The 15,705-nt window shown below is 43.4% G+C and overlaps 1 protein-coding gene across 3 annotated transcripts; it reads right to left on the bottom strand.

Annotated features, from left to right (window-relative positions):
• Positions 1-3,960: 3,960 nt before the first annotated feature.
• Mpv17l (MPV17 mitochondrial inner membrane protein like) lies at positions 3,961-15,037 on the bottom strand. Of its 3 annotated transcripts, XM_085694523.2 has the most exons (5): positions 14,621-15,037; positions 11,550-11,620; positions 10,066-10,132; positions 6,984-7,013; positions 3,961-6,608 (listed from the first exon to the last, which is right to left on the bottom strand). In XM_085694523.2, exons 1-5 carry the CDS (start codon positions 14,928-14,930, stop codon positions 6,472-6,474), a joined length of 615 nt encoding a protein of 204 aa, XP_085550649.1. In that variant the 5' UTR covers positions 14,931-15,037; the 3' UTR covers positions 3,961-6,471. The 3 variants fall into 3 exon arrangements, with proteins under 3 accessions (XP_085550649.1, XP_048289218.1, XP_048289219.1); XM_048433261.3 differs by lacking the exon at positions 10,066-10,132 and having other exon boundaries at positions 3,961-6,748; positions 14,621-14,983; XM_048433262.3 differs by lacking the exon at positions 10,066-10,132 and having other exon boundaries at positions 3,961-6,748; positions 14,676-14,795.
• Positions 15,038-15,705: the final 668 nt, after the last annotated feature.

Here is a 15,705-nt window from a genome sequence, read left to right as displayed (position 1 = left end):
TTTCCAGGATCCCTAAAAGAACATTTTCCATTTATTTATGCATTTATGCATTTATTTTATTATTTTTATTATCATTACTACTATAACTATTATTATTAATATGTTTGCTCCTGGATAGAAGTCTGAAGTCACCTGTGAGAGCCAATTCTCTCCTTCTACCGTGTGGATCTCAGAAATCAAACTCATTCAAACTTGGCAAGCATCTTTATCCTCACAAGCAGTTTTAAAAATTTGCCAGGTTGTGGCGGTGCACACCTTTAATCCCAACACTCGGGAGGCAGAGGCAATGGATCTCTGTGAATTCAAGCCCAGCCTGGTCTACAAGAGCTAGTTCCAGGACAGGCTCCAAAGCTACAGAGTAAACCCTGTCTCAGAAAAACAAAATAAATAAAAATTAATTTGTTATTGCATGAATGTGTGTGAGATAGAGTAGGGGGACTCATGTGCCGTGATACGCATTTGGCAATCAACGGACAACTTTTAGTAGTTGATTCTCTCCTTCCATCTTGAATTGGGCTCCAGTGACTTCCAAGTTTACCTTGTGAGTCACATTGCTGGCCTCTAAGGAATTCTGTGTAAATGTAAGCTAGTGAGTATCACTCACATCTACTCTGTATATGTTACAGACATATGTGAACAAGAATTGTTCAATGACCCACGAAAGACCAGGATACTGAGATTTCACTCAACCCTTAAAGACCAGCATGCTGGTTAGAGTCAGAAATGTATGCGAATATGGCCAAAACATGGAAGTCATCCCCAGGAAACAACAGAATTCCTTGGACCTACAGCCAGGAGCTTCTGAAGGAGAGGGTTGGTAGAGTTGTCTTCAAATCAAGGCAGGAGACAAAAAGAGACCAGTCCTGGCTTAGAACCAACCAGAGGAAAGAAGTGATGGAGACAGAAACTCCACCATCCTCAGTAAACCCAGTCAACACACTTCAGGGGCATCAGATTCTAAGATACGCTGAGTAAACTCTGAGACTTGAGGAACATAAGTAGAGGAACCTCTGATATATAGTTTTAAGGGCAACCTGGGCAAGCCTGTCTGAAAAAAAAAATCAGGAACAGAAACCTTTTAGCACTCTCACAAGATGAACTGTTGTAGAATATTAGTTAAGATGTGTTACATTTGTTTATGCTGTGAAACATTCATTTTGTGATGCCAAGATGTGTTGCATTCTTTTATGTTGCATTTGTTTAACTCTGTGAAGCGGTGTTATTTTGCCTGTCTAAAACACCTGATTGGACTAATAAAGAGCTGAATGGCCAATTTCCAATTGCAAGGCAGGAGAAAGGAAAGAGGGCTGGGCTGGCAGGCAGAGAGAATAAGGAGGAGAAATCTGCGAGGAAAAGATCAAGGAGCAAAAGGAGAAGAGAGGAGGACTCCAGGGGCCAGCCACCAAGCTAGACAGCAATCCACAGAATAAGAAGTAAAGAAAGGTATAGAGCATAAAGATAAAAGCCCAGAGGCAAAAGGCAGACTGGATAATTTAAGTTAAAAAAAAAGTTGGCTAGAAATAAGCCACATTAAGGCCAGACATTCATAAGAAAGAACAAGCCTCTGTGTGATTTCTTTGAGAGCTGGGTAGTGATCCCCCAAAGACCAAAAGAGTTAAAAAAAATAAAAAACAACAATGAAGCTAATTGCAAACAAAAGCTGCCTATGTTAAGTATGTTAAGTATGTTCTAGACATAATGTGTTTTGGCAAACACTGTAGAAATGTACATAAAATTCAAGTGAGCTAAAAGTAAATTGTCCTTATAGAAAAAATAGTAATTTTTTTATAGCTTGCAATGAATCCTGCAGGATGATTGTCTTTAGAAGAAAAGAAATAATCAAGGCAATCAGAAGGAAATATGACTTAGGAACTGTGCCTTGAGTCATCTATGTCTATAGAAGAGATACATTTAAATTGGCCCAGTGCAGTCACATAATTAATGTGAAGGCCCTGTTTAGATACACTTCAAAGGCAGAAGTTAATTTTCTTTATTTAACTCTGGGTTTTAATGTAAAGGAAATGGAAAAGATTTCCCTCCACAAATCATTAAAAACAAAAGTGACAATTATTTGTAAAATACTAGAATGTTAAAGTGTTTTCTCTTTATACTGTAACCATAAGTTTTAGTAACTGTAGCTTCTTGGTCTCACTTTATAGCCTTGACTGACCTGGAACTCACAATGTAGAGCAGGCTGGCCTTGAACTCAGAAATCTGACTAGCACACCTAATCTCTTTCTCAGAGATTTTTTAAAAATTTATTTAAATTTTATCTGTATGAGTGTGTTGTGTGCATGTTTGATTCCTGAAAAGCCCAAAGGGTGTTGGATCCCCTGCAACTGGAGTTACAGGAGGTTTTGAGCTGCCATGTTGAAGCTGGGGACCAAGCCCACGGCTGTCCTCTGCAACAGCAGCTAAAGCTCTTAACCAGAAGCCATTTCTCCAGCCTCTCCTTTCCTTTATTTCTTTACTTTTCTAATTTGGATTTTGTTTTGTTTTTACTTTGTCTTTCAGACAGTGCTCAGATAGCCCAAGCTGTCCTTGAACTTGCTGAGGATGACCTTGTACTTCTAGTCCTCCTGCCTGTGTCTCCCTGCTGTTATGACTGACAGGGGTGAGCCACCATACCAATCAAGCATCTCTAATTACTTTTAGTCATCAAATGGTTTCTTCTGCTACAGATCAGGTAGTAATTAAATTTTCCCAAAGAACAACACATCCCTAACTGACGAATTTCACTGATTGCTAGGCAGAGAGCACTCTCCAAATCACCCACCAAACACATACTGAGAAAAACATGGAAATACTGAAACAAGCTCTCAAATCAGTTCTTACAAAAATTTTCATAAGGGGGAAGAGAGATGGCTCAGCAGTTAAGAGCATCAGCTACTCTTCCAGAGGACTCAGGTTCAATTCCCAGCACCCATACGGCAGCTAACAACTGTATTGCCTATAACTCCAAGATTTGACACCCTCACGCAAATATACATGCAGGCAAACACCAATGTGCGTAAAATAAAGATTATTTAAAATTTTTTTCACCAGCTCTCAAATGGTCTAATTCTCGCCGTACTATGATATAGATATGACAGTAACCTGTTAGTTTTCACTCAAATGAAAATGACCAATAAGGTACTAATTATACAGAGTTTTTAATTACGAAGGCATTATAAAGAATCAATATATTTTTGCAAAGTTGAGAAATGACCAGAGAATATCATATTAGTCTTTCTTCCCTCTTTCCCTGCCCCAGTTCACTGTTTCTTCTTCACTCCTCTCCTTCTTTGAATGACTCATGGGCAAAAGCTGTGCCTCTGAGCTACATCCCAACTCCCTAAGTACATCCAGTGTCTATATATTTACACATATTACATATATTATAACTATTTACATATATTTGTGTGTATGTATGTGAAGATAGTATGCATATATATCTCAGCAGCTATTGGCTGAAGGAGCGGAAGGAGCTCCCACAGCATATATGTGTATGGACATTCACAGGTATGTGTGTGCACATGGAGGCCAAAAGTTGACATATGATATCTTTCTTTGATCCCTCTCCACATTGCTAATTGACTTAGCCATTGTATTGCTATGAAGAGACACCATGCCCACAGCAGCCCTTCTAAAGGAAAACATTTGCTGGGCAGTTATGGCACATGCCTTTAATCCCAGCACTCAGGAGGCAGAAGCAGGTGGATCTCTGTGAGTTCAAGGCCAGCTTGGTCTACAAGAGCTAGTTCCAGGACAGGCTCCAAAGCTACAGAGAAACCTTGTCTTGAAAAACAAAAAACAAACAAAAAAGAAAGAAAGAAAGAAAGAAAGAAAGAAAGAAAGAAAGAAAGAAAGAAAAAAAGTATTTAATTGGGGCTTAGTGCTTGCTTACAGTTCCAGAGGTTTGGTCCATAATTGTGCTACACTTAGCCCATTATGCTCCATGAAGAAGGAAAGAGACTGCACTTACAGGTTCCAAAGATTTTATTAAATCACCACATAAGCTGACTGATCAGGGCTGCAGGACAAGGACTCTCCTGACAGCACTAAGCTGGGGTAGTAGTGGAAAAAATAATATATGCAGTGAAATCACAAATATTTGTTGCCAAGTTACAGTTACAATTTCCACCAATCAGGATTAGGAACTTCCATCATTGTAAATTAATATACAATGCAAGGCTTTCAGTCCAATCAGTCAGATTCATTTGTTCTTTCTGTTGTTAGGAACAGCCACAATGTTTCTAAAGCTAAAGGTGCACAACCACAAAACACAGGTTTCTGTGGTTTAGGGAGGAGGTGGGTCAGCCATTGGAAAGTTCTCAGCTCCCCTAGGGCTTGGAAACCTGAACTTTATTTCACCTTGCAGGTAAAATGGAGTCTAAAGTCAAAATGACAGTATTTGGGCCAACGTGCTTTTGCCTGCACCCTCCAGCATCAAGGTGGGAAGCATGGTGGCATGCAGGCAGACATGGTGCTGAAGAAGTCGCTGAGAGTCCTATATCTGGATCCACAAACAACAGGAAGAGAGAGACACTGGACCTGACTTGGGCTTCAGAAACCCCAAATCCCACCCCCAGTGACACACTTCCTCCTCTAGGCCACGCCCGCTCTTAGGCCATGCCTCCTAATCCTTTCAAAGAGTGCCCCTCCCGGATGAGTAAGCATTCAAATCCATGAGCCACTCTCATTCAAACACTACATTGATACAATAACTCCGACTGAACCCTGAGTTCATGGATTCCATTCAGCTGACCAAGCTTAAGCTATCTTGCTCCAAAGAATCCCATTTCCACCTTCTGGAGCACTGAGATTGCAGGCAGACCACCACAGCCACCCAACTTTCAAAAGCATACAGTCATCAAGAATTGTTCTTACTACTGCCCTAATGCAAGTGCATTAATACCTGTTACAGTTCAATAACTTAGACACTTAGAAGGTGCATGCTCATAATTTATACCAACATATCACAAACCATATAAATTATTTGCTTAGAAATTTAAGTATGAATTCTAAAAATGATCTTAAATATACATTCTCCAGACAAACTCAGAAGTCAGTGTTTTACATCTTAACATTTGTCAAGTACGCTGGTATTGACAACAGAACCATAGGCAATGTGTGAGCGAGACTGCTGAAATGTCTGTCTTTGTGGTTTGGGAGCAGGGACTTGCTGTTTTGTCCAGTTCAGTCTTGAACTCCTGGGCTGGAGTGATCCTCCTCCACGAGTCTCCCGAGCAGAGAGGAGCACACCTCCCTTACAGACTTCGGAAAACTGACGGTGACTGGCTGAGACGAGACAAGCTGAGTAGATGTGAAAGGCTGGCTGATGTTTCTTGTGTTCACTTTAAAGCACTGAATTATGAAAGAATCCCATTAGCATCCTGGGATGCAGCTAGTGACAGAGTGCTTGCCTTGCATGCGCAGGACCTTGGGATCTATCCCTAGTACCACACACACACAAGTCAGGCACAGTGGCTCATGTCTGTAGTCCCAGCATTTAGAAAAAGTAATCCTCCCAGAGGCAAGAGGACTATTGCAAACTGTGTACACTAATACAATATGGATTAGCATTATTCCTTAGAGAGGAAGGAAATAATTCGTTTTCTAGAATTTTCACTTACTATAATTAAGAAATCAAATATTTTATTTCATATATGTAGAAATTAGGGTGTGTTGGTCATTTTTTTTCTTTGCAAAGCTGGAAGATATCAATTAAATAGTTGTGCTTGGATGGTAGAATAGCAGGAGAGTAAGGCAAGATGTCGCATGCCTATAATCTCAGCATTTGTAAGGCTGAAGCCCAGCCTGGAGTACACAGTGAGTTCCAGGGTAGCCTGAGCTACACAAAGAGAGACCCTATCTTAAAAAAATAGTAACAATAAATATTCTATCCAGAAGATGCCCAACACTGTTTCTTTTTGAAGATAAAAGCATCTGCTTAAACAACTTAGGCAAGTGGATCTCTGTGAATTCAAGGCCAGTTCCAGGACAAAAACTCTACCTCAAAAAAGAAAGAAAGAAAGAAAGAAAGAAAGAAAGAAAGAAAGAAAGAAAGAAAGAAAGAAAGAAAGAAAGAAAGAAAGAAGACTTCAGTGTTGATGTAATGAATTATTATCGAGTATCTGGGGAGGCTTATTATTCAAATGTCTTCACTGAACTCTATGTAGATAGGAACTGAACTATAAGGACCAATGGCAATTTGATCCTGACGTGTAGGAAATAGTCCGAGAGTTTAGGCTAGAAATATAAACAATCAAAACTGGAGGTTTCTTAAAACTCAACTGGCCTTATAGTATTAGAATAGAAATAGTAATAACTTCAAAATGTCACCTGTCACTTGTAATTTTAGCCAAAGCACTAGAGATGTGAGAACACGGAAGGAAGACTTTCAAGCTGGAATGAATGGGAAAGGTTTGGATGACAGTTAAAAAGTCATCGATAATTTCAAAACAAGTGGGCCTATGGAAAAGGAATTCTTCATGACAGAGCCCATAATAACTGATTGGTGAAGCAGGCCTGCTGCAGGTGACCGAGAGCAATGGAGAAACAAAACTGAGTCTTTGCAGGAGTCCTGGACTCCTCACTCCTCTGGAGGCCTGTCACTCGCCTCCTTCCTGAGAAAGAAGATGAACACGGACTTCACTGTGCCATCACCGCTCTGCTGGGAAAAGCACAGGAAGGTGGCCCAGAGGAAACCGCACAGTCCTGAATACGCTGTTCTCCAGTGCACAGGAACCAGGCTGAAGTTGGTCAGCTGTAATGTAGAAAGAGTCTGTTAGGAATGCATAGGTAACAGTTTGTTTGCGATTTTGTTTATATTCCATGCCAGGAACTGACCTTTTGACCCAGCACATGACAGGCAAATGCTCTCCCATAGAGCCAAGGCCCAGCCCCAGATTCTCTTATACTATTGGTTGTGAGCCTAGCCTTTCACAGCTGAGCCATCTCTCCAGCCCCCAGACCCGGATTCTCTACAGCTTGGCACTCACCTGCACAAAGGGCCAGTACATCAGACCACTCTGGAATAAAGAAAGCCCTCATTAGAATGCTGTCTAGTTACAAAACAAACACATAGTTCATTCTATAAGACACTAAGAAATGTCAGGCATGTAGGCTGCCCAGCAAAGTCTGGATTGCACTCTGAGCTGATTAAATGGAGACTCCTTGACATCTTGAGAATAGAGCAAGTGGAGACTTGAGGGCACAGCTCGTAACTGAGTACACCTTTTGTTAGTTATAAGTGTGGAATGAAAAGTCAGCATGAAATTCTGGAAGCAATAGACACTTTAAAATAATCACATGTATTTACATATTATAATTTCCAAGTGAGTATCAGAATATAATATATATATTACATGGTTTTTAATCAGTGAATTCTTCAAAGTATATTCCAAACCAAAAGAATTTTTTTTCTGAGATAGGGTCTCACTATAGTGTCATTGGTTGGCCTGGAGTTTGGCCCATACTATAAATCAGGTTGGCTTAGAATTCACAGAGATCCACCGGCCTCTGTCTCCCACTGCTGGGACAAAAAGGCGCGTGCCACCACACCTGGCTAATCCAAACAGTTCTTATTTGTTTGTTTGTTTTTGTTTTTCAAGACACAGTTTCACTGTGTAGCTTTGGCTGTCCTGGAACTTGCTTTGTAGACCAGGCTGGCCTCAAACTCAGAGATCTGCCTGCTAAATGCTGGGATTAAAGGTGTGCACCACCACTGCACAGTCCCAAACAGTTCTTTATGGAACAACACGCACCCAACCTATCTAATGCAGAACAAGATTAGCTGACATTACATAATTTTTTCTTACATATATTTAGTGTGTGTGTGCGTGTGCACATGTGTGTGTGGGGGGGGTAGGCAAGTCAGAAGATACTTGCAGAAGTCTTTGAGACTGAACTCAGATTCTCAGACCTGGTGGCAAGCCCCCTTACCTACTGAGTCATCTTGCCAACATCTTAATTTTCAAAATCATTTTTTTAAATTTATTTGCTTTTGTAATTGGGTCTTGCTCTGTAGTTCAGCTTGGTCTCAAACTCATAGTAGTCTTCCTACCTCAGCCTCCTGAGTGCTGGGGTTATAAGTAAGAGCCACAATAATTAATTTTTAAAAATATATACACAAGGGGGCTGGAGAGATGACTCAGAGGTTAAGAGCATTGCCTGCTCTTCCAAAGGTCCTGAATTCAATTCCCAGCAACCACATGGTGGTTCACAACCATCTGTAATGGGGTCTGGTGCCCTCTTCTGGCCTGTGGGCATACACACAGACAGAATATTGTACACATAATAAATAAATAAATACATATATATACACATACATATATATATGTATATATATATACATATATATACACGAGTCAGGCAGTGGTGGTGCATGCCTTTAATTGCAGCACTTGGGAGGCAGAGGCAAGCGGATCTCTGTGAGTTCAAGGCCAGCCTGGTCTAAAAGAGCTAGTTCCAGGACATGCTCCAAAGCTACAGAGAAACCCTGTCTCGAAAAAATCAAAATAAATAAAATTAAAAAATAAAATATATACATGAGCCAGTTGGCAAATCTTTAATTCTAGCACTTGGGAGGTAGAGTATGTATTGTGTGTGTGTGTGTGTGTGTGTGTGTGTGTGCACGCGCGCGCACGTGTGCACGCACGAGCATGTATGTGTATGTATGTGTGAAAGATAGGAGTCTTTTTGCAGGAACACAGAAATCAACTTGAAGGACCTTCCACTACCCAACTCTGGAATGTTTTTGAGCACCAAAATTAATTAAACATCACAATGAATTATAAACTGCTAGAAGAAAAAGAAAAGAACCCCAGAGTACATACCCACAATAAAGAAGAACCCCAGAGTACATACCCACCATAAAGAAGTGGCTGGGACAAAAGAGCAGGCCCTTGCTCACAGTCCAGAGCTGAGTGGCACCTGGTGAACACCAGGGCCAAGAAGACTCACCACACAGTACCCAGCACAGCAGGGCAGCTCAGAAATGGTGCAGAGGTTAAGATGTACACAGGTACCTAGCATGCACAAGACCCTGAATGATAGCCCCAGCACTGTAGGAAAGAGGGAAGGTGAAGGAAGGGGGAATAGAAGGGAAGGAAATGGAAGGGGAAAGAGAATAGAGGGGAAAGAGGCTCAGACTACTTGGAAGATTTGTGATCCCAGTTACTTGGGAGACTGAAGCAGGAGGATTGCAAGTTCTACAACTGCCTAGGAAACTCAGTGACCCCTTCCTCAAAAATGATTGATAAAAAAAGCTTGGTGTAACTCGGTGGTAGCATGCACGTCTAGCATGCTTGGGGTCCACTGGGGAAAAAAAAAAAAGTAAATAGGGCTGAGGATATGGTTCAGTTGGGAGAATGTTTGCCTCGCATTCACAAAGCTCTGGGTTCAAGTCCCAGCATGCAAGGTCATCCTCAGCTACATAATGAGCTCAAGGATAGCCTTAGCTACATAAGACAATAATTTCAACAACAATAACAATAATAGACTGGGGTAGGTAAGGAGGGATAGGTTATGTATGTGAGGACCTGGATCTAATCCCAGTGTTAGAAAGGAAATAAAGACATAAGACATGCCAAGAATCCTAGGTCTTGCACCCAAGGCAGTACTAAGGGAAGAGATTACCAAGGCCCTGTACTGCCAATTCTGCTGCCTCTTCTTTCTAACATTTGACATACAGCTCAGTGTGGTAGCCTACAACGCCTATAATCTCAGCACTCAGGAGGCTGAGGAAGGATTACTATACATTTGGGGACCAGTCTTGAGTACAGAGTAGGTTTGGGCCAGCCTGGGCTACACAGTGAGACCTTGTTTCAAAACAAACAATAAAATCAATAAATGTTTAAATTAATAAAACATGTCATATGTATGTATCTCTCTTGAATCTGATATAATGGGAAACCTCACTCCCTTCTAAAATAAATGACAAGGAAGTCACATTCCAAAGTTGCTGTAGAAGCACAATTTCTAACCCAAGAGAAGTAGCAAGAGTTCTAAACCCCTTCCTTGCAGGAAATGTCCCTAACTATAGGGACTCTGGGGTTCTCTGGCTTCAGATCTCCAGTCTACCTTCAATCATCAAATGGACATTGCTGGTTCTGGGCTCAGATCCATCCACCAGAAGACGATAGAAACACTGCAAGTGACAGTTCAATGTGGCTTCATATTGTCTTCACTTTTGTGTCTTTAAACTGAGAATCCCTCCACTAAACAAACACTTCTACCTCCAAGCTATAGCTCTACCCTCAGCACTGCTAAGGTGCTCTACCCCAGACAGAGACTAAGTACAAGTAAAGACATTAGGGATATATTTTGGGATTTTGAAATTTATCTATCTGATTGTTATTATTAATTGAATCAGTCTAGTGCTGGGTCAAAGCTGAGAAATGTCACTGACTTTGTCAGGCCTGAAGACAACAAGCCCTCACTGAATGCATGGGTAGTGTTGGCTCAACAGCAACATAGACTTTTGTCCTGAAGAAAGAACACAGCAGTAGATTTGCCTCACTAGGAATAAGTCTGGGAAACACCTTTGTGACATGGAGAAGGCTCTTTCACAGGACCAGCGGAACACACATCGCTGCACCAGCAGTGGGGACAATGCCTTGACGGCCCACAGCCCACAATTCCTGTTTTGCAAATAGGTTTGGAAACCTATTGAATAAATGTGATTGCTGACCAGAACAAATCTAATGAAGTCAGAAATCATCGTGAACACCTGCCTGAATGCAGCGACAGTGTTTACTTCCTGTCCCCGCGAAGCAGATGCACCAACCTAACAGTCTCAGTTACTTGGGAGGCTGAGGTAGGAAGGCTGCTTGAGCCCAAAAGTTGTAAACCAGTTTGGGCGACATCATGAGATACCCATTTTCATTAAAACAAAACAAAATGTCACAAAATTGAGACAATGCTTTTTTGAAATATTGGATTCCCAGATCAGCCAAAGTTAAGTCTAACTTAATCATAGTTGTTTGGAGTCTGTCCTGGTGGTATAAACCTGCGATCCATCTCCTCCAGAGGCTGAGGTCCCAGGAGAATCAGCAGAGTGAGGGCTGTCAGAGCTACAGTGAACTGAATGCCAGTCTGGTCAACTTATAGAGATCAGTGTTCAAGAACGGAAAGAGGGAAGTAGGGAAAGAAAAAAAGAGTGGAAGGGAGGAAATAAAAAAGCAGAAAGAAAAGGAAGGGAAAGGGAGAAGAGGGAAGAAGAGACTGAAAGAAAAACTAGGTGGGCTAGCAGGATGGCTCAGTGGGTAAAGGAGCTTGCTGCTAAGTCTCAGGACCTGACTTCAACCTCTGGGATCCACACAGTGAAGGAGAGATCGCCCACAAGTGGACCTCTGACTTCCACACTCCTAAGCCCCATCATTCCACTAGATAAATCACGTCACTGTGGGGGAAGTTCAAGGACAACTGTGAGAATCGCCATGGAAGTCCAGGGGCAGAAGGCAGGTCTTCAGGCTGGGCAGCAACTCCTTTACCCACGGAGCCTTCTTCTTTAATGTTAAAAATATTTTAAAAGATACGATTATATTTTCAAAAGCTAGTCTTACCTTATATGTATTCCAGAATTTTTGCTTCAGGTCCAAAAATATGTCATCCTTTCCCTGAAGAATGCTCATGCCTATTTACAGAAACATACCAGGACTTCAGAAGTAGAATGGCCACTGTCTAACAGCGGTCAAGTTTCTCATCCCAACAGCATCCAGGCACAGCCAACTCCAATCATTCACTATGTGACTGTTGACTCAACAGAAAAACAGAAATATCTCTGTTTTAAAACTAAATTTAAAGGAACACCAAGTAGGAAGTAAGAATAGCCAGGTATAAAAGTTACAGCAGAATGATTCTTTACCTAAACGAAGAATCCACAAAACGCAAACTAAAGCTAGCATTGGATGACAAGCTTGCTGGTGTCTTTCCAGGTTATGTTTATTTTACATTTATTTGTTTATTTACTTGTGTGTTTGCATTTGTCACTGCCCAAGTGTGGAGGCCAAAGAACAACTGCTGAGGTCAGTTCTCTGCCCACCCTGAGGGCTCCACAGTTGTCAGGGTTAGTAGCAGGTGTCTTTCCTCACATGTATGGATACCACACACTGTGGATAAGGTTGCAAGCCACAATGTGGGTGCTGGAAATTGAAGCCTGGTCTTTTGCAAGAACAAGTGTTCTTAACTGCTGAGTCATCTCTCCAGTCCTTTCTTTTCCCCTCTCTATATAGCCCTGGTTGTCCTGGAACTCACTCTGCAGACCAGGCTTGCCCCGAACTCACAGAGATCCACCTGTTTCTGCCTCTGAGTGCTGGGATTAAAAGTGTGAGCCCCTAGCTAATTTGTTGTTTTGTGAGACAGGACTTCAAGTATCAAAGGTTGGTCTCAAACTCACTATTAGATAAGCAAAGATGATTTGATCCTCTGTCTCTGCCTCTCGCGTGTTGGAAAGCTACAGATGGGAACCACCATTCCCAGGCATGTGTTGCTGGGAGCAGAGTCCAGAGTCCAAGCCCTCTACCAACTGAGTTGCAGCCCGGGCACCAACTTTGGAAACAACAACAACAACAAAAATTAACCTTTCCCAGTTTTCTTCTCCTTCCTTTCTTTTGTTCTTCTTTAGTTGTGCTGGGATTAAACCTGGGGCCTCCACCATGGTTAAGCCCATGCTCTACCACTGAGTTACACTGCCACACTCTCACCCTAACTTCATTCCTTTAAAGATAAAAACTACTGGGCCTTGGACATTCCAGCAACTACAAATTTCCCATCAGTATATTCTAACCAGAGTTTAACATTCAAGAAATAGAGCCAGAACCTTACTTTTAAAGGTGTGTAAAAACAACCCTTAAAAATTTTGGGACTGATCAAATGAGAGCTCACCAAGGCCAGCTGGACTGGGACTGAACGAGCATGTGATCAAACCGGAGTCTCTAAATGTGACTGACATGGGAGCTGACTGAGAAGCCATTGACAATGGCACTGGGTCTTGTTTTGTCTGCATGTACTGGCTTTCTGGGATCCTAGTCTGTTTGGATGCTCACCTTCCTAGACCTGGAGGAACTTGACCTTCCCACAGGACAGGAAACCCTGACTGCTCTTAGGACTGGAGAGGGAGGAGGAGAGGGAGTGGGGGGGGAGAGGGAGTGGGGGGAATGGGAGGGTATGGGGAGGAGGGGAGGAAGTGGAAATTTTTATAAACAAATAAATAAATTAATTAAAAAATTCTGACTCTGCACTTAGGGGGATGGGGGTGGAAATAAGAGTGTGTTGTTGTCAATTACAAGAGACAGAACCCAGCAACCAGTACTGTGACCTGCTTACCCAGTTAGTGCTAAGTCCTTACATCAGCACATCACTTGACCCACCTTACAATTAACTGGTAGGAGGAAAAGACAGCTAGTTAGTCATGGTGGCACTGTAAAACTAGCAAGCAAGAGGCTGAGGCAGGAGGACTGCCATAAACACTACACAGCGTGGCTTTGTCTAAAAAAGTGCTTAGTGAGGTGAGCAGCAAACCCGTCCAGGTGCAGCCCCTGACTATCAGTTTTGAAGGAGCATCTTTAACTCCCAGCCCCCGCTCATGCTCCCCTTCACTGGAACATGAAGGAGGGAGATTGAATCACACATCTGGAATCAAGACGCAGCAAAAATCCCGGCAGGTGATGTATCAGAAAGCCTCAGGCCTTCACCATAGGTGTCTCCCACACCCTGGGATAACATCATTTCCTAGATTCCTACTATGACTACCAACATTAAGATGAAGAACATGGCTGAAGCCTGGATTATGCTGTCTTCTGGTGAACTTCCAAATCCCTCCATTCATGTCTCCTCATTCTATAACATGCATGGGAATTGTGAGAGTATCCGCCTTATTATTGTATTAGTATTACCTTACTATTGTGATATCTCAGAGATCCAATAGGAATCTAGCCTGTCAAGTTGCAGGACGTGACTAACCCCTTTGTCACTGCACCAAGCTGTAGTAAGTATAGGCTTCCAAGGGTCAAGCCATCCAGTCCAGCACGAAGAGAACTCCTCAGGTACACAACCCCCTCCCATTCTCCCTGTGACCCCCGCCCCTCACCTCAGGGAATTCTTGTTGCCCAAGCAAGATTAAGACTTTTCTATAATCTCGGGTCCCACCCACTCTGCCCCCAGAGTCACCGATCTCCTCATCTTTGAATTGGTGTATTGGCTGTGTGGTTTTTCCCAGAACAGGTAGAGCACAAGGATGCAGCTACTAGGAGATTAGCTAAGCCAGAGTCTTTTGGATGTATCCTTTTCCAGAGGAACATAGACCCCACACTCACTCACTCTTGCACACCTTAGCATCTCAGCTCTGACACCATCCCCCTGAATCCCTGGCACGGTAGATCTCCAGTTTTCTGGCCAGCAGCCCCCAAATTCTTCCTCACGGAAACCTAAAATCCCCTAATATCCAGTCCTCCTGTCGTTGCTTCAAGGCCTCGTTCCAGCCCTGGTTCCCTGGCAGCAGATGTCATCTCCTGCCTCAGCCCCAGTGGTTTCTGATCTCCGGTCTCCGCGGTCCCCAGTCTTCCCCACTCCCCGAGCCTCCTGCCGGGCCTGTGTGCCCCAATCCCAGACTCCGATCTCCGCCTTGGCCCCTCACCGACGTAGAAGGCCGACAGGACAATGGGCCCACCGACAGTCTGGTCGCACAGCACCTTGGCCAGGACTGTGCGCGGCGCGCGGCCCGGCAGCGCGCGCTCCAGAAGACGCAGCCACACGTAGTTGAAGTTGCCGTGAAAGGTTATGGCCAGAGTGGCCACGCGGCGCGTCTGGCTCCAGTCGGCCGGGCCTCCCCGCAGCCGCTGCTGCAGCGCATCACCCGCCGAGAAGAGGCCGGCGTAGAGCAGCACATTAGTGGGCCACGGATAGCGCCGCGCGGCGCGTGGAAACACACGCCACCAACTCGCCATACCGCCCAGGGTGCCTTCCGCTCCTGCACACCTGACTGAGCCTCAGGCACCAGGGCGATTGGACACCACTATGCACACCCAACCTGCGTGCCCAATCCCGTCACGATTGGCCACCGGGAGGGCGGAGCCTCTGTGGCAAAAGGGGTCCACCCGGTTTGGACAATTTACAAGAAATCTCAAGAAGGAGAGGCGCTCAGACAGAAAGCAGAACTGTCATTCCCAAAGGCCGGGCCTTGTAAGAACTGTGGCTGCCACTGGGGATGACCGGGGATGACCTCACAGACTTTGTGAATATGCCAAAAACCAGTGGCTTCTACACTTTAAAGTCGGGATTTGTTTGTTTGTTTGAAATGGGATCTCATGTGTTTCAAACTGAGACCCAACTCCATATTTAGCTGAGGACGACTTTCAACTCCCATTCTCCTGCCTCTACTTCCCATGTTCTGGGATTCCAGGTTTGGGCCACAAGATCCAATTTAAAGTGGACTTAAATTTTGTGACACGTAAATCCTATTTCTAAAGATGTGGGGCTGAAACCAAGCTCTGTAGTAGTGATTACTTAGCAGAAAGCCCCGGCTTCAGTTCCCCACTATTGCAATAAAAATGAAGAATGCAAGCTAGCTCTGCTACCAAAGTGTCAATGTACTTGAGGCGCTTGTATGCAGGGAATTCATTCTTTTAGCACACAATTCGTTGCTAAATGTCAAAGGTTAGGCTGAGACATTTCATGAATGAAATAGTACTGGATGATGTATCGATTACTTTCCCCACTTCA

This window comes from Myodes glareolus, chromosome 9, assembly GCF_982192425.1.
Source record: "Myodes glareolus chromosome 9, mMyoGla1.1, whole genome shotgun sequence".
Classification (NCBI taxonomy): Eukaryota; Metazoa; Chordata; class Mammalia; order Rodentia; family Cricetidae; genus Myodes; species Myodes glareolus.
Note: the sequence above shows the minus strand (reverse complement) of the source record. Positions and strands in the feature narration are given on the sequence as shown.